The sequence below is a fragment of the Bufo bufo genome, chromosome 9 (assembly GCF_905171765.1).
Source record: "Bufo bufo chromosome 9, aBufBuf1.1, whole genome shotgun sequence".
Lineage (NCBI taxonomy): Eukaryota > Metazoa > Chordata > Amphibia > Anura > Bufonidae > Bufo > Bufo bufo.
The window spans coordinates 14,705,334-14,726,281 of NC_053397.1; the positions used below are offsets into that span (position 1 = coordinate 14,705,334).

The 20,948-nt window shown below is 44.8% G+C and overlaps 1 protein-coding gene across 3 annotated transcripts in view; it reads right to left on the reverse strand.

Moving 5' to 3' along the window:
* Positions 1 to 20,948, reverse strand: part of CHCHD6 (coiled-coil-helix-coiled-coil-helix domain containing 6) — a 275,458-nt gene that overhangs the window by 116,441 nt on the left and 138,069 nt on the right. For all 3 annotated transcript variants that reach the window (XM_040408576.1, XM_040408574.1, XM_040408575.1), the window contains one exon: positions 17,509 to 17,579. In XM_040408576.1, the coding sequence (XP_040264510.1) occupies positions 17,509 to 17,579 (71 nt within the window). The remainder of the gene's footprint in view (positions 1 to 17,508; positions 17,580 to 20,948) is intronic.

The following is a 20,948-nucleotide window of genomic DNA, read 5'->3' on the forward strand; positions in this document are numbered from 1 at the left end:
AAGTTTCTGACTGACCACTTTCTTCTGTAGTACAAAAAGAAGAGCCGTGCCTTCCGTAGAAAATTCATCTTCATGCTGACAATGCGCTATCTTCATGCTGCAAAGAAGACCTCCGAGTCATTGGCTGCTATGGGCATAAAAGGAGAGATACTCATGGTGTGGCCTCATCCTCCCCTGACCTCAACCCTATGGAAAACTTTGGAGCAACCTCAAGAAAAAGATCTATGAGGGTGGGAGTCTGTTCACATCAACAGCAGCTCTGGGAGGCTATTCTGAACTCCTGCAAAGAAACAAGCAGAAACTCTCCAAAAACTCACGAGGTCAATGGATGCAAGAATTGTGAAGGTGATATCAAAGAAGGGGTCCTGTGTTAACGCGTAACATTCAGTAACTGTGACCTCTTCACGCTGCAAATTCAACAAATGACCATTTTCAGTTCTTTACGACCTTTAAAATGTTTGGAAACTCTGTAATGCAGAATAATTTGGAACTGAGCATTTTGTTTTTTTGTCATTTTTGAGAAAAACTACTGTTATCATTGGGAGTAGAGATGAGCGATCCTGCCTATTGGCAGGTTTGAGTTTGGGTTCGGGGTTTAAGTGAATTACAGTACGTAATGGATTCCGTTCTCAAGGAATCCATCACGTACTTCAATGCGGACATTCCTTTAGAGGCATTCCGTTTTGGATGCCGTCATAATACAAGTGTATGGCCAGCAGAAGGTAACCCTCGGAGCTGGCTATACACTTGTATTATGCGGCATGCCGGCACTGAATTACGTGATGGATTCCGTAAGAACGGAATCCATTACGTAATTCACTTAAACCCCCGAACCCAAACTCGAACCTGCCAATAGGCAGGATCGCTCATCTCTGCTCCCAACGATAACAGTATTTTTTTCCACAAATGAAAAAAACTAAATGCTCTGTTCCAAATTATTATACATTCGCTGAAGGACGCGGCTTCGCTCCGGAATATTTAATCTATTTCATTTAATGTTTGTGTGTGTCGCTAAAAGATATCAACACTATCCACTATAACAGTGACCTCCACACCACCCCACCCCCAAAACAGTGACCTCCACACCCCCCACACCCCTTAACACTGACCCCCCCCCAAAGTGCCCCGTTCCTTTAAAATTGGACCTCTATAGCAGCCCACCCCCTTAACTTTGACCTTTACAGCAGCCTTCCCCTTTAACAGTGGCTTTCACAGCATACCACCCCCCCATTTGCATACCAAATAAACTGGATTTTCAGGAGGATAAAAACATCTATTGCTGGAACAAATGCACATCTTGAAATAAGGTACTAAGTGCTATTAGGCCACGGCTTTACTTCAATAGCGATTATCCTGGTGACAGATTACCTTTAGGCTGGGTTCACACCTGAGCGTTTTACAGCGCGTTCCTACGCGCTGTAAAACGCTCAACAGGCAAGAACCAATTATTCCCTATGGGAATGGTTCTCACCTGAGCGTTTTACAGCGCGTAGGAACGCGCTGTAAAACGCCCTACGCCCCAAGATAGAACAGGAGCTTCTTTGGGGCGTATTGTCGCACGTTCCCGCCCATAGACGCGCGACAATGGGCGTTTCTTGTAAAAACGCCCGTACGTACGTGCGTTTCGTCCTGCTGCACGATATATCAAGTATTTTACTACTGGTAAAACAAGCTCTGTCCTATTGATTAAATGGCCAGCCTCTGTACTCACTTTCTCTGAATGAACTGCAGCGAGCGGCAGTCACTTAGTCACGCTCCTGCTTCCTGAATTAAGTGGGAGGAGCGTGACAGTGACGCCAGTCACGCGCCGGCCAGCTCGCTACCATGCATTCATAGTGAAAGTGAGTACAGAGGCTGGCCATTTTATCAATAGGAGAGAGCTTGTTTTAGACAGTAGTAAAATACTTTACACACAAAGCCAGTTATGTGCGCAGTTTAGGACACATGAGGGGACACATAGGGCCATGAGGGGGACCAGCATAAGATGCTATGTGTGTGTCTTATGCTGGCCCCCCTCATGGCCCTATGTGTCATAGCACACATCTCCTATAACAGCGTCATCCACAGATCCCCCATAAGTGTCCTCCACAGATCCCCCATAAGTGTCCTCCACAGATCCCCCATAACAGTGTCCTCCACAGATCCCAAATAACAGTGTCCTCCACAGATCCCCCATAACAGTGTCCTCCACAGATCCCCCATAACAGTGTCCTCCACAGATCCCCCATAACAGTGTCCTCCACAGATCCCCCATAACAGTGTCCTCCACAGATCCCCCATAACAGTGTCCTCCACAGATCCCCCATAACAGTGTCCTCCACAGATCCCCCATAACAGTGTCCTCCACAGATCCCCCATAACAGTGTCCTCCACAGACCCCCCCATAACAGTGTCCTCCAGAGATCCCCCCATAAGTGTCCTCCACAGATCCCCCATAACAGTGTCCTCCACAGATCCCCCCCATAACAGTGTCCTCCACAGATCCCCCCCATAACAGTGTCCTCCACAGATCCCCCATAAGTGTCCTCCACAGATCCCCCATAACAGTGTCCTCCACAGATCCCCCATAACAGTGCATCATCCACAGATCCCCCCATAACAGTGTCCTCCACAGATCCCCCATCACAGTGCATCATACACAGATCCCCCCCATAACAGTGTCCTCCACAGATCCCCCATAACAGTGTCCTCCACAGATCCCCCATAAGTGTCCTCCACAGATCCCCCATAACAGTGTCCTCCACAGATCCCCCATAACAGTGTCCTCCACAGATCCCCCATAACAGTGTCCTTCACAGATCCCCCATAACAGTGCATCATCCACAGATCCCCCCCATAACAGTGTCCTCCACAGATCCCCTATAACTATGTCATACCCAGCTGCGTCTCTTTTCATTGGACACCTCAAGGCAGTTTTTCATTGGATGCCTCTGTTGTCAATCACACAAACGCGCGTATTACGAGCGTTTCCTAAATACAAAAACGCCCCAAAATACGCCTCAAAAACGCCTGTAAAATGTGCATACCGAATACGCTCAGGTGTGAACCAAGCCTTAAACCTCTCCTACAGCAGTGAAGATAAATGGCTGGGTTGTTATGGAAACCTGAAGTAAAACTATATATGTGGAGACTGGAGGACCTGCAAGCTTCTATTGGCTGATAATGGTCATGTGACCAAGCTTCTATTGGCTAATGCATTTTTGGGGAAAATCTCAATAACAGTACTTCCTAGAGAGCTGAGACCTGGTCTAAAACCTTCCCGGGTTCCACCTGATGTACCTATGTGCCAAATTTCGTGATTGTAAATGCGAGGGTACGGATTCCTTTAGCGGACATACACACACACACACTCAGCTTTATATATTAGATAACAGAGTTTCCAAACTCGCTCAACTCTAATTGGGAGGTTTGTTCAAATTTTAGTAAAAAAAAAAAAAAGCTGCTACGCATAAAAAAACACCCATTAAGTAACACCAGTTGCGAAAACACACTATATGGGCAAAAATGCTTAAAAAAAACGCCATATAAAATGCAGAAAAAGTCAAACTTTTTTCGGAGGCTTATTTTTTTTTGGTCAAAAAACAAAACAAAAAACACTGGTGACAAAAATGAGTGTAAAGACCTAATTCTCACGTGGTTTCAGTCTGCATCCAATCTGCATTTCTTGTGGATTAGGTACAGATCCATTCATTTCAATAAGGGCGCAAAAGTTGCAGACAGCACACTGTGTGCTGTCCGCATTCGTACGTCGCTCCGCAGTTTCGAGAAAAAAAAAAAAAAAAAAAGAACATGTCCTATTCTTGTCCATTTTGTGGACAAGAATAGGTAGTTCTTACAGAGGGCAAGACGTACATTAGCCCCACCCTCCATCTCTACCACAAGTAAAATAAATAAATGCTAATATATTAGCAATGTACCTGGGATCTACTGTTGGCGCCACCAAGTTTTTGTTTTACCAGTTTAATGGTATAACAGCTAATAGTCTAGACTGGGAAGGAGCAGCTCTATCTGCCTCTCCCTCAGCAGGAAGTCCCAGCAGAATCTCATTCACCGATTCTACAAGAATATGCACGGAGGCACCAACAGATCCTTGAGCTTTGGTTTTGACAAGGGTTTTTAAATCCGCTACTTGTAATTCACAAAAAAAAATAAAGGTTTTAGAGGATTCTTTTTCCAAGAAATGTAAAAAAAAAAAAAAAAAAAAAAAAAAAATTGGAAAAATAACCCTCGAGTGTTCATTACTTTCCCTTCACATAAAAACCCAACTTATTTTTTCCATACTAGTTGGAAAGCGCTCAGCCTTCCCCCGACATCCAAGAGGCTTCTATATGCTCTAACTCTGCGCACAATTAAAAGGGGAAAATAAATAGAGAGAAAAACACAGCCTCTCGAAAGAAGGCTCAGCCATCCATTCATAATGAGACGCGAGGACGGAAAAACATAATTTAGCTCTGAATAATTTTATCGCTTAACAACTTCTTAATCCTCTCTCTACAGCGCTTACCTTTTACAAAGTAATAATGAAAAGCATACATACTAACACGTACACGCCGCGCAAGCCCAGTGCGAGACGGGGAAAAGATAAGACGCAAAAGGAAAAAAAATAATGTGGAGGGGGGGGGGGTGAAGGGGGCATAAAAAGCACAGAGCACTTTAAGAGTAGTTTTTGTACCGTCTGCAATAAGCTCCAACCTCTTCACTGATTTTATTTTACTGATTCAGCAGCAGTAATAAGGTTTAATCCATGGCAAACTAATCTAAATGTAACACTCAAAAGGAGACAAAGGGGACGCAAAACATTTGGCCGGAGCCTTTTGGGAGCCATGCTTTATCCTCGGATCCAGCACATTAATAGAGCTGGAAATGAAATGGCATTTTATTCCCTGTGGCTGGGGGGGATTAAAGAACTGTCCTTTCTAAAGCAGAGACTGAGTCATGGATCCCTGAGCACTGAGAATAGGCAAAGTGCAGAGACTCAGTGAATTTAGGAAAGAATATAAAAAAAAAAAAAAAAAAAAAAAAAAAAAAAGACTGTTTATTGTCTGGATGGTTTTACCGGTGCCAGGGGCTGCGTACAAAAGGAGAGACGCGAAGAAGGAGTATGGCAAACAAGAGAAAAAATATATTGATTGCTTGCCTGGGAGTCATACAGCGGCGAGGCTGACCTGAAGAGTCGCAAAATCAGCCATTAAAAAGGTTGTTTGTCAGTTTCAATAAAGTTTTTTATTCTGTAGCGCTCATTCACATGACTGTATATTTCTTCAGTGTGCTATCCGTTTTTTTTTTTTTCTTTCCTTCCCACAGATAAATAGCGCACTGATCTATTCATTTCTATGGGGCCATCCATTTATTTTATTTTTTTTGCAGTTCCGTGCGCCTGTTCCGCAAATCAATTCCATTGATGGCGGTGAACAAAGTGCAATATGCAAGTGCGGCACAAATTGTGGACAAGGCAGAGCACGAGGCCCGAATCTCTGTGCAATCCATTAGAGGGGCCCATGCCACAAGACTCCCTACCCTTTAAAGGGGTTGTCCATTCTGGACAAACCTACTTCAAATTTCCCTAAACTGAAGATATTGGGTCTCACTGCAGTTGTCTGTCAGTCAAATGGTGTCAAAATTACTTGAAAATGAAATGATGCTTGCTCTAAGAGGTTATCCCTGGTTTACCGCCATTTTGGGACCTCCACTTCCTTGTTGTCACAGCCCCATCCCATCATGGACTACTGTTTTTTGAAATGCTCTAGTGTTATAATAGATTCCGTTATAATAAAATTTTCCTAAAGTCAAAAAAAATCTGAAAGCGTCTCCATGGTTACAGACTGCAAACAAACCCTGTGAAGTCTGATCCTGCACAGTCACGTGGTACTCCATCTCCAACTGCCCTCTCTTCTTGATAACATACAGACTGTAGAAGAGGAGAAAGATCGAAGATGGCAACACATGACTATAGTATCAGACTATATAGGATTTGTTTGTAGTCTGTAACCATGGAGACACATAGGTCTTGGACAGAAGTTGTATACATAAAATAATAGGATTTGACAAAGCAATAAAAATTTTGTTTAAAAAAGTACATTTTTAAAATGGGGGGGGGGGGGGCAAATTAGGCCCCCTTCTTTGCGTCCAAACTAGGGTTGGGCGATATAAAAAATATTCAGACGATATTAAAAAAATTTATCACGATAACGATATACAGTTGCAAGAAAAAGTATGTGAACTCTTTGGAATGATATGGATTTCTGCACAAATTGGTCATAAAATGTGATCTGATCTTCATCTTAGGCTACTTTCACACTAGCGTTCGGGGCTCCGCTTGTGAGTTCCGTTTGAAGGCTCTCACAAGCGGCCCCGAACGGATCCGTCCAGCCCTAATGCATTCTGAGTGGATGCGGATCCGCTCAGAATGCATCAGTTTGGCACCGTTTGTCCTCCGCTCAGCAGGCGGACCCCTGAACGCAGCTTGCAGCGTTCGGGTGTCCGCCTGGCCGTGCGGAGGCAAACGGATCCGTCCAGACTTACAATGTAAGTCAATGGGGACGGATCCGTTTGAAGTTGACACAATATGGCTCAATTTTCAAACGGATCCGTCCCCCATTGACTTTCAATGTAAAGTCAAAACGGATCCGTTTGCATTATCATGCATTTTTTTTTTTTGTTCATGGTAATGCAAACGGATCCGTTCTGAACGGATCTAAGCGTTTGCATTATAGGTGCGGATCCGTCTGTGCAGATACCAGACGGATCCGCACCTAACGCAGGTGTGAAAGTAGCCTAAGTCACAACAATAGACAATCACAGTCGGCTTAAACTAATAACACACAAAGAATTAAATGTTACCATGTTTTTATTGAACACATGTGAACCCCTAGACTAATGACATCTCCAAGAGCTAATTAGAGTCAGGTGTCGGCCAACTGGAGTCCAATCAATGCGATGAGATTGGAGGTGTTAGTTACAGCTGCCCTGCCCTATAAAAAACACACCAGTTCTGGGTTTGCTTTTCACAAGAAGCATTGCCTGATGTGAATGATGCCTCGCACAAAAGAGCTCTCAAAAGACCTACGATTAAGAATTGTTGACTTGCATAAAGCTGGAAAGGGTTATAAAAGTATCTCCAAAAGCCTTGCTGTTCATCGGTCCACGGTAAGACAAATTGTCTATAAATGGAGAAAGTTCAGCACTGCTGCTACTCTCCCTAGGAGAGGCCGTCCTGTAAAGATGACTGCAAGAGCACAGCGCAGACTGCTCAACGAGGTGAAGAAGAATCCTAGAGTGTCAGCTAAAGACTTACAAAAGTCTCCGGCATATGCTAACATCCCTGTTTGCGAATCTACGATACGTAAAAGACTAAACAAGAATGGATTTCATGGGAGGATACCACAGAGGAAGCCACTGCTGTCCAAAAAAACATTGCTGCACGTTTACAGTTTGCACAAGAGCCCCTGGATGTTCCACAGCAGTACTGGCAAAATACTCTGTGGACAGATGGAACCAAAGTTGAGTTGTTTGGAAGAAACACACAACACTATGTGTGGAGAAAAAGGCACAGCACACCAACCTCAAAACCTCATCCCAACTGTGAAGTATGGTGGTGGGGGCATCATGGTTTGGGGCTGCTTTGCTGCGTCAGGGCCTGGACGGATTGCCATCATCGAAGGAAAAATGAATTCCCAAGTTTATCAAGACATTTTGCAGGAGAACTTAAGGCCATCTGTCCACCAGCTGAAGCTCAACAGAAGATGGGTGTTGCAACAGGACAACGACCCAAAGCATAGAAGTAAATCAACAACAGAATGGCTTAAACAGAAGAAAATACGCCTTCTGGAGTGGCCCAGTCAGAGTCCTGACCTCAACCTGATTGAGATGCTGTGGCATGACCTCAAGAAAGCGATTCACACCAGACATGCCAAGAATATTGCTGAACTGAAACAGTTCTGTAAAGAAGAATAGTCAAGAAATACTCCTGACCGTTGTGCACGTCTGATCTGCAACTACAGGAAACGTTTGGTTGAAGTTATTGCTGCCAAAGGAGGTTCAACCAGTTATTAAATCCAAGGGTTCACATACTTTTTCCACCTGCACTGTGAATGTTTACAAGGTAACATTTAATTCTTTGTGTGTTATTAGTTTAAGCAGACTGTGATTGTCTATTGTTGTGACTTAGATGAAGATCAGATCACATTTTTGACCAATTTGTGCAGAAATCCATATCATTCCAAAGGGTTCACATACTTTTTCTTGCAACTGTATATCGCGATAAATACCCGTTTAAAAGAAAAAAACCACAAGGAGATGTTATACTGTATAGGGGCAGCCACAAGGAGACGTTATACTGTATAGGGGCAGCCACAAGGAGACGTTATACTGTATGGGGGCAGCCACAAGGAGACGTTATACTGTATGGGGGCAGCCACAAGGAGACGTTATACTGTATGGGGGCAGCCACAAGGAGACGTTATACTGTATGGGGGCAGCCACAAGGAGACGTTATACTGTATGGGGGCAGCCACAAGGAGACGTTATACTGTATGGGGGCAGCCACAAGGAGACGTTATACTGTATGGGGGCAGCCACAAGGAGACGTTATACTGTATGGGGGCAGCCACAAGGAGACGTTATACTGTATGGGGGCAGCCACAAGGAGACGTTATACTGTATGGGGGCAGCCACAAGGAGACGTTATACTGTATGGGGGCAGCCACAAGGAGACGTTATACTGTATGGGGGCAGCCACAAGGAGACGTTATACTGTATGGGGGCAGCCACAAGGAGACGTTATACTGTATGGGGGCAGCCACAAGGAGACGTTATACTGTATGGGGGCAAAATTTATGGGTGACGGATGCCTATACTGTGACATCCTTTGCAGGTATATTCCGAAAATCATCTTGCAAACGCTGTGTGAACAAACCTTTAGTCATACCTGCACCGACAGCAGAGCAGCACCTCGCATGCAGAAGTGGACCTAGCACATCCCATCACTGTGGTCACAACCTCTCAGTCCTGTATCTATATTTCCTGTATCTCACCTGTAATAGTCCGAATTACCGAACTCTCGGCTACAGTTACTGCCCCACACCGTGTCCGTATAGTCGGACTCAAGAGCAGCTTATCAGTGCCTCAACCTTTCCTTCTAGGAAACGCACCTTACTAAGGTGCCGTGCTTCCACTGCATTTACTTGCCCTTTTTGCTTATAATGTTAAGCGCAAATGATCAGAATAAATGAAAATCGCGTTTTTTATCGCTTGGATGTTAAGTGTTGTTGCCTTCGTGTATTCCTCTAGGTCATAGCAGGATGAGAATTACAGGCCATGCCGCACTGAAATAATAAAGCAGATCTGGTACAGAAGGCACATGAGCCTCCTGAACTGTTAACACAGCTTTCCATAGACTCTGAGTGACCTATAAATCTGTATTGACAAGTATAGCAACATCCCAGTCTCTTAAAGGGGGTTTCCGGGATTTTAATATTTATAACTTATCATTATGAAAGGTCATCAATAACTGATCGGTGGGGTTCTGGCTCCTAGCATCCCCATCCATCAACTGCTTAATTTACCCGAGTGCCGCCACATCTATCGGTCACATGACCTTTGTGCAAGTGAATGGAACTGCGATGCAATACCAAGCACAGCCACCATACAATGCATGGCGCTGTGCTTGGTATACTCAAGAGAGGCTGCAGCTGTAGTCCGAGTGCCGCTGCTCCTTCAAACAGCTGATCAGCAGGGTTGTCAGGAGTCAGTAACCCACAATCAGATATTGATGACATATCCTAAGGAAAGTGAATATCCACCCCTAAACTTTTTTTTTTCGGTATGTTCAAATCTCTTTGCCGACAATTTTTTTTATATATCTTTAAATTATAGCTACTATTATAGAGCTCCAAATCCTATGCATAGAGTAAATAAAAAAAATATATATAAAAAAAAAAAAAAAAAAAAAGTCGGCCACCACTAGGGGGAGCTCTGGTGCTTACTATAGACATTTTCTACACCCCTGGTGATTGCAGAAATTTATCATTCAACTCTATGGATACCTGGAGGTCGTGGGGCTCCAACAGAAAAGCAGAGCTCCAGTCGCCGTAACGAAATATTCAGAAATGAATCAGCACAGAAAGTTAAACCTGAAAAGAACATGGTAATATGAGGGGAGGATTCACTTTAATGGTTGTTTAGGACATTGCCAAGATGATTTCCATCCAAACAATATTATCTGTTACCACAAAGCCGAGATCAGTCATGGTGACGGAGTCTGTAGTCTTCTCTCCAGTGACAGGGGGATTAGATAGTCTAAGAGTCCTTTTAGATCAGGCATCTCAAACTCCGGCCCTCCAGCTGTTGCAAAACTACAACTCCCACAATGCCCTGCTGTAGGCTGATACCTGCAGGCTGTCCGGGCATTGTGGGAGTTGTAGTTTTGCAACAGCTGGAGGGCCGCAGTTTGAGATCCCTGTTTTAGACGGTCCAGTCTGTAACGAGTGCCGATCAACAATAAAACAAGACAATCGCAGCTTGTTTAAACAGTCTTTAGTGGGGCTGATCAAAACCGTATGGGGGATGAATGATCATTACTACGATTGTTCCTCCCCCATAGACCATATATTATGTAGACAGTGAGCGAATTTAATGCTCGCATAAATTATCCTATCAGCCAAGAAAAGAGTTTGCTCGTTCCTCGGTCAATCGGTGGGGTGTAGAAGAACGTTTCTTGCCGATTAATCCATATAAAAAGGGGGCCAGGAGATGTCCCCTCTCCTCAAATACACAAGCACCCTGAGCTTGGTCAAGCATTTATGTGAACTCAGTAGGGAGATGGTAATAAGCAACTTTGGCGGCTGTGTGAAATACCACAGGAATAAAGGCTCAGGAAGGTTTAAATCCGACATACCCCTTCCTCCTTCTCCCCCCAACATCTGCTGTCCAGTAAAAGTCGGGATGCCTCCATACACATTAGTGAGCAATCTTTGGCGAGTCACGCCATGACAATCGCCATCTCAGCCTGTATCATTAAAGGGAAGATCCTATCCATTGGAAATAAAATAAAAATATTAAAAAAATCTGGGGGTTAGCCTATCTTCCTCGAGGGTATCCAACACCCCGATCCATCTTTCCCCCATCAGGGTAGAGGTGGGAAACCCCATACACATTACAGGGGTCGTCCAGTCCTTCAGGAATGAGCCGATTCGGCACAATGTCTATGGCCAACTTTAGACTATACACTGCGTGCAGAATTATTAAGCAAATGAGTATTTTGACCACATCATCCTCTTTATGCATGTTGTCTTACTCCAAGCTGTATAGGCTCGAAAGCCTACTACCAATTAAGCATATTAGGTGATGTGCATCTCTGTAATGAGAAGCGGTGTGGTCTAATGACATCAACACCCTATATTAGGTGTGCATAATTATTAGGCAACTTCCTTTCCTTTGGCAAAATGGGTCAAAAGAAGGACTTGACAGGCTCAGAAAAGTCAAAAATAGTGAGATATCTTGCAGAGGGATGCAGCACTCTTAAAATTGCAAAGCTTCTGAAGCGTGATCATCGAACAATCAAGCGTTTCATTCAAAATAGTCAACAGGGTCGCAAGAAGCGTGTGGAAAAACCAAGGCGCAAAATAACTGCCCATGAACTGAGAAAAGTCAAGCGTGCAGCTGCCAATATGCCACTTGCCACCAGTTTGGCCATATTTCAGAGCTGCAACATCACTGGAGTGCCCAAAAGCACAAGGTGTGCAATACTCAGAGACATGGCCAAGGTAAGAAAGGCTGAAAGACGACCACCACTGAACAAGACACACAAGCTGAAACGTCAAGACTGGGCCAAGAAATATCTCAAGACTGATTTTTCTAAGGTTTTATGGACTGATGAAATGAGAGTGAGTCTTGATGGGCCAGATGGATGGGCCCATGGCTGGATTGGTAAAGGGCAGAGAGCTCCAGTCCGACTCAGACGCCAGCAAGGTGGAGGTGGAGTACTGGTTTGGGCTGGTATCATCAAAGATGAGCTTGTGGGGCCTTTTCGGGTTGAGGATGGAGTCAAGCTCAACTCCCAGTCCTACTGCCAGTTTCTGGAAGACACCTTCTTCAAGCAGTGGTACAGGAAGAAGTCTGCATCCTTCAAGAAAAACATGATTTTCATGCAGGACAATGCTCCATCACACGCGTCCAAGTACTCCACAGCGTGGCTGGCAAGAAAGGGTATAAAAGAAGAAAATCTAATGACATGGCCTCCTTGTTCACCTGATCTGAACCCCATTGAGAACCTGTGGTCCATCATCAAATGTGAGATTTACAAGGAGGGAAAACAGTACACCTCTCTGAACAGTGTCTGGGAGGCTGTGGTTGCTGCTGCACGCAATGTTGATGGTGAACAGATCAAAACACTGACAGAATCCATGGATGGCAGGCTTTTGAGTGTCCGTGCAAAGAAAGGTGGCTATATTGGTCACTGATTTGTTTTTGTTTTGTTTTTGAATGTCAGAAATGTATATTTGTGAATGTTGAGATGTTATATTGGTTTCACTGGTAAAAATAAATAATTGAAATGGGTATATATTTGTTTTTTGTTAAGTTGCCTAATAATTATGCACAGTAATAGTCACCTGCACACACAGATATCCCCCTAAAATAGCTAAAACTAAAAACAAACTAAAAACTACTTCCAAAAATATTCAGCTTTGATATTAATGAGTTTTTTGGGTTCATTGAGAACATGGTTGTTGTTCAATAATAAAATTAATCCTCAAAAATACAACTTGCCTAATAATTCTGCACTCCCTGTACAGACGACCATGGTAAAATGGGTGATGACACTCGCCAGCACCTGCCCGCAACAGAGAAGAGGAGCTATGGGAAAACTGAGGGTAGGATAGTAAAAAATGTATTTTTAAAATCTTTTTATTTTTTTGGGTACTTCTAGAACATCCCAGAACATGGACAATATGTTTTACAAGCAACTCCTAACATCTAGCGCACACCGACACAATGCGTGCAGGTTTATGGCGTCAGCTAAACAACAAATTACTTTTTGTGGCCAATTCTTGGAAGATTTCCGTCTCGGAAGCAAAAAGAAAAAGGGGATAAAGAAAACAACGCCAGGAAGAAACCTAGCAACGGGAGCCTCCTCCTCCGACCTGACCGCTGGGAGATGTGGGCTCTGAACTACGGATTTCATTCATTTAAATGACTTTCGAGGACCTTTTGTCGTGCGCTGCTGCACAAGGGTTAAGATACAATTAACCACTAGCGGGGACCGCGGTCCATAAACCCGCTCTTCATTTGCTTCTATGACTACTGGTGTAACTTAGTTGCTTGGCAACCTCCTCTCCCGACGCTTCTTTTGTGCAATGCGGTGGTATCGGGGGGCATGGAGAGGGTTGTGCATGCCGGTGTGCGCACGAAGGGTTAATCAGCTGAAGATGCGGCCATGTGCTAAAAGCGAGGGTCTCAGAAGGAACGAGGGGTTTTGTGTGGAGGCTGATTCCTTACCGGGAGCATCTACTTATCCATGTGCCTTTTAGCTGGGGTCAAGGATTCTTGAGGGCTGCACTCCCGGCCTAGAAAAACCTCAATCTGCACAATTTCATGTGCACAGTAATGGCGATTCTGAGAGCGAGCGAAGAACGTGAGAAGGCTTAAGGAAACTAAATTACATCACCCCAGTACCGCTACAGACACTGTATTATAAAAGTAATAACATTGGGGTAAAATCCTGCAAAAGAAAGGAAGTTATGAGGTCAGCACCCAGTTGTGATGTCATCGATATAGCGTCACATGGTCAGGCGTGCTCAAAATTATAGTTTTATCAACAAATCCAGCTCCTGATCCACATGCGCCCTTCCCTAAGACGGTGCTTACACCCCGCACGAGACACCAGATGAAAACTCCACATTTACGTATTACATTTCATTTAGATGACACTAAATGTTCCGTGGCCCTGTAATACACCCACATTAGGCACACTTTTCCTGCACTAGGGTATACTATGACATAACAAAAACAAAGACAGGTGCACTCTGCGTTCTTACTAAACCCTCGTACTGGCGTAAAATTGAGAATTAGCCAACATATCCTGCTTGGAGGACATGTCTGAGCCAGAGCACCGCGCCAAGGTTTCTCAAGTAGCTCGGGACCTAACGCTAAACCTACCTGGGCCGTATGGGCAATACCAGGAGCCAGTGGGCGAATTACAGGCGCGCAAGGTCCCACTCAAAGCAATCTCCCAGTAACCTCCAGCATGTGACCATGCAAGTGCAGGATCTGCTGCCCCCCCCCCGGTATAGATGCACCACTGCATATGGGGTTGAGCACTTCCTGCTTTTTAATACCACGCCAATTTGTAGTTTGTATTTTGAATCTTTGGAGGAGTAGAAACTTGTAGTTTGAATGTGCCTTTATTTCCATCCACAGGTAGCATTCTGGTGCACATGTGAGGCCCAGGCTATATCAGCCAGTCTTGGGTGGGGCTCAGAGCTCTCTGCCTCCTCCCATTGTATGCATGGTCACATGCCGGAGGTTACTGGGAGATTGCTTTGAGTCGGACCTTGCGCGCCTGTAATTCGCCCACTGGCTCCTGGTATTGCCCATGCGGCCCAGGTAGGTTTAGCGTTAGGTTCCCGAGCTACTTGAGAAACCTTGGCGCGGTGCTCGGGCTCAGACATGTCCTCCAAGCAGGATATGTTGGCTAATTCTCAATTTTACACCAGTACGAGGGTTAGTAAGACCGCAGAGTGCACCTGTCTTTGTTTTTGTTATGTTATTTTGACTGCTTATCACATCCACACAATTGCTATCCTGTGTAGGATGTCCATTGTGGTACTTGTGTTCCGCTGCAGGCATCCTCCATTGTATGCATTTTTGCTGGGGATTGCCATTAGAAACGGGCCACAAGTGCAGGATCTGCCCCCCGTTATAGATGCACCACTGCATATGGGGCTGAGTACTTCCTGCTTTTTAATACCACGCCAATCTGTAGTTTGTATACTATACTATGGTCTTGTGACTCCAGCATGTGTGGCAATTCCGTCTTGTGAACCCTTCCAATGTGTCACAGCATCCTATTTATAATCCCCAAAAAAACACAGGGGATAGGAATCCCACTAGGCAGAAGGGTTCAAAAGGTAAGAAGTGCCTGCCACATGCACCAATTATCAAACTAATAACTTTATCTCCCATGGGTGAACCTATACAGGGAAGCAGAAGTGGTATACAGGGATTGGTGCCAGAAGGGACACAAAATAAGAACCCAGTAACATACATAAAGGTGACCTAGGAGCTTAAAAACAGACCCAGCCTCATCACCCAAAGACTTTACTAGTCTTGTAAAGCCTTCCATGTGTCACAGTATCCCATGAAAAATTTTCCCAAAAAAAAATCATAGAGGGCAGAAAAACATGCAACCCATGAGGCTGGGGAATCCAAAAGGTTAGAAGTGTCTGTAGGTGTTCCAATTATTACATCAGTAACCTTATTATTTTTATTACCTTAGTAACCTTATCTCCCAAGGGTGAAGCTATGAGAAGAGGGAAGCAGAGAAAGCAGTCATGTCCAGGACCTGGTGCCAGCAGTATAAATGGCACATTGAAGGTGGCCAGGAGCTTAAAAAAAGGCAGATACCTCATCGCCCAAAGACCCACTTGTCTTGTAAAGACTTCCATGTACCACATCATTCCATGAATTATCATCACTCTTTTCATATAGGGCAGGAAAGCATGAAACCCATGGGGCCAAGGGGTCCAAAAGCAGTCATTGCCCCATGTACCGGTTATTACATTAGTAACCTTATTTCCCATGGGTGGATCTATAGTGGTTGTAGAGGATGTCCAGCTCTTGGGGTCAAAGGGGAGGCAAACCAGATTAATGTCAGATGAACCCACCGAATTTGGTGGGAGTAGCCAAACACCTAATGTGTATGGGGTCCTCCTACCTCTCCCCATATACGAATGTCAGGGGAAGGAAGGGATGGGCATGTTAGATTTTGACATGCCCAATCCTTTTGCTCTCAGGGTAAAAAAAAAAGCTCCAGCAAGGAGTCTGACAGCGACTTACTCCCCATTGAAAACATATGCACGCTTGGCCGAACCAACCGTGCATGTGTATGGGAGGATCAGACGTTTATGGCCCACTTCTGTCCCACAAGGTCCCTTTAAACAACCTGTAGATATAATAATTATCCCTCAAGGCTGGGAAAAGAAAGGAAGAGAACAGGAAGCCGTCTGAAGGCATCACATACGTGGCCATCGGACTCTCCATTTATTACCTTTGATGGCGACTGCGATGAGTACCACAGGAGAGTAATTAAACGTGTTACTGCAAATGTCCTTTCATTATTATAAATAGGCATCCTGCACATCTATGACGGGGGGAGCCGCCAGCCTTCAAATACTGCAGGTTATCACTGATTAAAAGAATGATGCATGTGTCTTAATCAAGGAAGCAGTCAATTATTACAGGAACATAATTATCTAATCAGCATAATCATTTTCCTAAGGAAACTATCCATTATGGAAGATTTTCAACCGGTACGGTCATCTCCCAATGCAAAGCCATGGACGTCCGAACATCTGGGCTCCATGGAGTCCTCAGATACTTACCACATGGTAACTGAGGCACTTCATCAACATCTCAGCTATGTTGACGTTTCACAACAAAATGCCTGAATATTTGGGCCATCTGGTGAGTAAGGCCTCTTTCACACTTGCGTTGTTGGGATCCGGCATGCACTTCCGTTGCCGGAGGTGCCCGCCGGATCCGGAAAAACGCAAGTGTACTGAAAGCATTTGAAGACGGAACCGTCTTCCAAATGCGTTCAGTGTTACTATGGCAGCCAGGACGCTATTAAAGTCCTGGTTGCCATAGTAGGAGCGGGGAGCGGTATACTTCCAGTCCATGCGGCTCCCGGGGCGCTCCAGAATGACGTCAGAGCGCCCCATGCGCATGGATGACGTGATCCATGCGATCACATGATCCATGCGCTTGGGGCGCACTGACGTCACTCTGGAGCGCCCGGGGAGCCGCACGGACGGTAAGTACACTGCTCCCCCGCTCCCCGCTACACTTACCATGGCTGCCAGGACTTTGGTTACCATGGCTGCCGGGACGCTATTCAGAAAAAGCTAAATGTCGGCTCCGGCAATGCGCCGAAACGACGTTTAGCTTAAGGCCGGATCCGGATCAATGCCTTCCAATGGGCATTAATTCCGGATCCGGCCTTGCGGCAAGTGTTCCGGATTTTTGGCCGGAGCAAAAAGCGCAGCATGCTGCGGTATTTTCTCCGGCCAAAAAACGTTCCGTTCCGGAACTGAAGACATCCTGATGCATCCTGAACGGATTTCTCTCCATTCAGAATGCATTGGGATAATCCTGATCAGGATTCTTCCGGCATAGAGCCCCGACGACGGAACTCTATGCCGGAAGACAATAACGCAGGTGTGAAAGAGCCCTAAATGCAAATAAGTGTAGGAAAAAAACATCTTAAGGAATATGAAGAAGATGGTGACGTACTTCACTCGGAACTCCGCATTGGTCGCTGCAGTGTGGAACTGTTCAGCCGTCAACTTGTAGATTTCCAGGTTCTAGAAAAAGATGAAAAAAAAATAATAATTAAAAAATATTTATTCTTTAGTCAAAACATGTTACAGGTTATGTCCCCTGTCATCATGACCTCATCCTAATCCTTAAAGGATCGATTCATCCTTCAACATCATATTACCAGATTATACATGGAATTAATACACATAAAAAGTCAGTCACTGTGTACATACATTACTTATCCTGTACTGATCCTGAGTTACATCCTGTATTATACTCCAGAGCTGCACTCACTATTCTGCTGGTGCAGTCACTGTGTACATACATTACTTATCCTGTACTGATACTGAGTTACATCCTGTGTTATACTCCAGAGCTGCACTCACTATTCTGCTGGTGCAGTCACTGTGTACATACATTACTTATCCTGTACTGATCCTGAGTAACATCCTGTATTATACTCCAGAGCTGCACTCACTATTCTGCTGGTGCAGTCACTGTGTACATACATTACTTATCCTGTACTGATCCTGAGTTACATCCTGTATTATACTCCAGAGCTGCACTCACTATTCTGCTGGTGCAGTCACTGTGTACAGTCGTGGCCAAAAGTTTTGAGAATTAGATAAATATTGGAAATTGGAAAAGTTGGTGCTTAAGTTTTTATAATAGCAATTTGCATATACTCCAGAATGTTATGAAGAGTGATCAGATGAATTGCATAGTCCTTCTTTGCCATGAAAATTAACTTAATCCCAAAAAAACTTTCCACTGCATTTCATTGCTGTCATTAAAGGACCTGCTGAGATCATTTCAGTAATCGTCTTGTTAACTCAGGTGAGAATGTTGACGAGCACAAGGCTGGAGATCATTATGTCAGGCTGATTGGGTTAAAATGGCAGACTTGACATGTTAAAAGGAGGGTGATGCTTGAAATCATTGTTCCTCCATTGTTAACCATGGTGACCTGCAAAGAAACGCGTGCAGCCATCATTGCGTTGCAAAAAATGGCTTCACAGGCAAGGATATTGTGGCTACTAAGATTGCATCTCAATCAACAATTTATAGGATCATCAAGAACTTCAAGGAAAGAGGTTCAATTCTTGTTAAGAAGGCTTCGGGGGCGTCCAAGAAAGTCCAGCAAGCGCCAGGATCGTCTCCTAAAGAGGATTCAGCTGCGGGATCGGAGTGCCACCAGTGCAGAGCTTGCTCAGGAATGGCAGCAGGCAGGTGTGAGCGCATCTGCACGCACAGTGAGGCCAAGACTTTTGGAAGATGGCCTGGTGTCAAGAAGGGCAGCAAAGAAGCCACTTCTCTCCAAAATAAACATCAGGGACAGATTGATCTTCTGCAGAAAGTATGGTGAATGGACGGCTGAGGACTGGGGCAAAGTCATATTCTCCGATGAAGCCTCTTTCCGATTGTTTGGGGCATCTGGAAAAAGGCTTGTCCAGAGAAGAAAAGGTGAGCGCTGCCATCAGTCCTGTGTCATGCCAACAGTAAAGCATCCTGAGACCATTCATGTGTGGGGTTGCTTCTCATCCAAGGGAGTGGGCTCACTCCAATTGTGCCCAAAAACACAGCCATGAATAAAGAATGGCACCAAAACACCCTCCAACAGCAACTTCTTCCAACAATTCAACAACAGTTTGGTGAAGAAGCATGCATTTTCCAGCACGATGGAGCACCGTGCCATAAGGCAAAAGTGATAACTAAGTGGCTCGGGGACCAAAACGTTGACATTTTGGGTCCATGGCCTGGAAACTCCCCAGATCTTAATCCCATTGAGAACTTGTGGTCAATCCTCAAGAGGCGGGTGGACAAACAAAAACCCACTAATTCTGACAAACTCCAAGAAGTGATTATGAAAGAATGGGTTGCTATCAGTCAGGGATTGGCCCAGAAGTTGATTGAAAGCATGCCCAGTCGGATTGCAGAGGTCCTGAAAAAGAAGGGCCAACACTGCAAATACTGACTCTTTGCATAAATGTCATGTAATTGTCGATAAAAGCCTTTGAAACGTATGAAGTGCGTGTAATTATATTTCACTACATCACAGAAACAACTGAAACAAAGATCCAAAAGCAGTTTAGCAGCAAACTTTGTGAAAACTAATATTTGTGTCATTCTCAAAACTTTTGGCCACGACTGTACATTACTTATCCTGTACTGATCCTGAGTTACATCCTGTATTATACTCCAGAGCTGCACTCACTATTCTGCTGGTGGAGTCACTGTGTACATACATTACTTATCCTGTACTGATCCTGAGTTACATCCTGTATTATACTCCAGAGATGCACTCACTATTCTGCTGGTGCAGTCACTGTGTACATACATTACTTATCCTGTACTGATCCTGAGTTACATCCTGTATTATACTCCAGAGCTGCACTCACTATTCTGCTGGTGCAGTCACTGTGTACATACATTACTTATCCTGTACTGATCCTGAGTAACATCCTGTATTATACTCCAGAGCTGCACTCACTATTCTGCTGGTGCAGTCACTGTGTACATACATTACTTATCCTGTACTGATCCTGAGTTACATCCTGTATTATACTCCAGAGCTGCATTCACAATTCCTCGGACTTCAGAGCTGAAATCTCTCTGAATTCCCTGCTTGTCTAGTGGCTATTATCAGTTTCTTTACACTGGACACAGAACAGCCATCTTGGTGATGTTTTCGGACATCCATCAGTAGAACCGTGAAACCTCACCCCCTCCATGATGCACTACCTTTCCCCTGTGGCTTCAGCTGGTTGCTGCTGTTCCTGGAATCTCGAAGACAACACTTTTAAGTGCAGCTGGACATAAAAACGAGACAACTATCATCCACATTGGCCAGTCCGTGTCATTGTCCTCGGTGTACACGTAGGGCGCTGGGTGAGCTCTCATGTCTACGGCTCGCGCTGCAGATGGAGCACCTGCCCCAGACTTGCAGCACAGGAGATGGAGGTTACAATGTGACGGCCCATTTCCTGGTCATTCCTGCGCAGTGCTCGCTGTCAGCTGTCACTCTGTCACTGTCACCGCAGGGCATGCACAACAGACAGCAATCAGGCGATGCTTCCACAACCTGTTCTTACTATTTATAAGACGAGGGAAGGGTGAAGCAGCGGGACCCCACAGGGGGCTTAACAATGGGGGCATGATAGCACCCCGGGGTGATTATAACGCAGCAGCATCATTTCCATTCTTGCTCATTTCTGCCTGGCAGTGGAAAGGTTAAACTTGGGGGGGAGCTTTTTAATTGAGAAGCAAGGACAGACCCCGCTATCCCTTAAAGGGCAGGTATAGAAAAAAAAAAAAAAAAGTTGCTAATTCAGATATACTGTACGTCCTGGAGATATCAGATGTAAAGTACTGATTAAGGGGTGGGGGGGTTTCTGCATCTGCGGTCAGTCGTC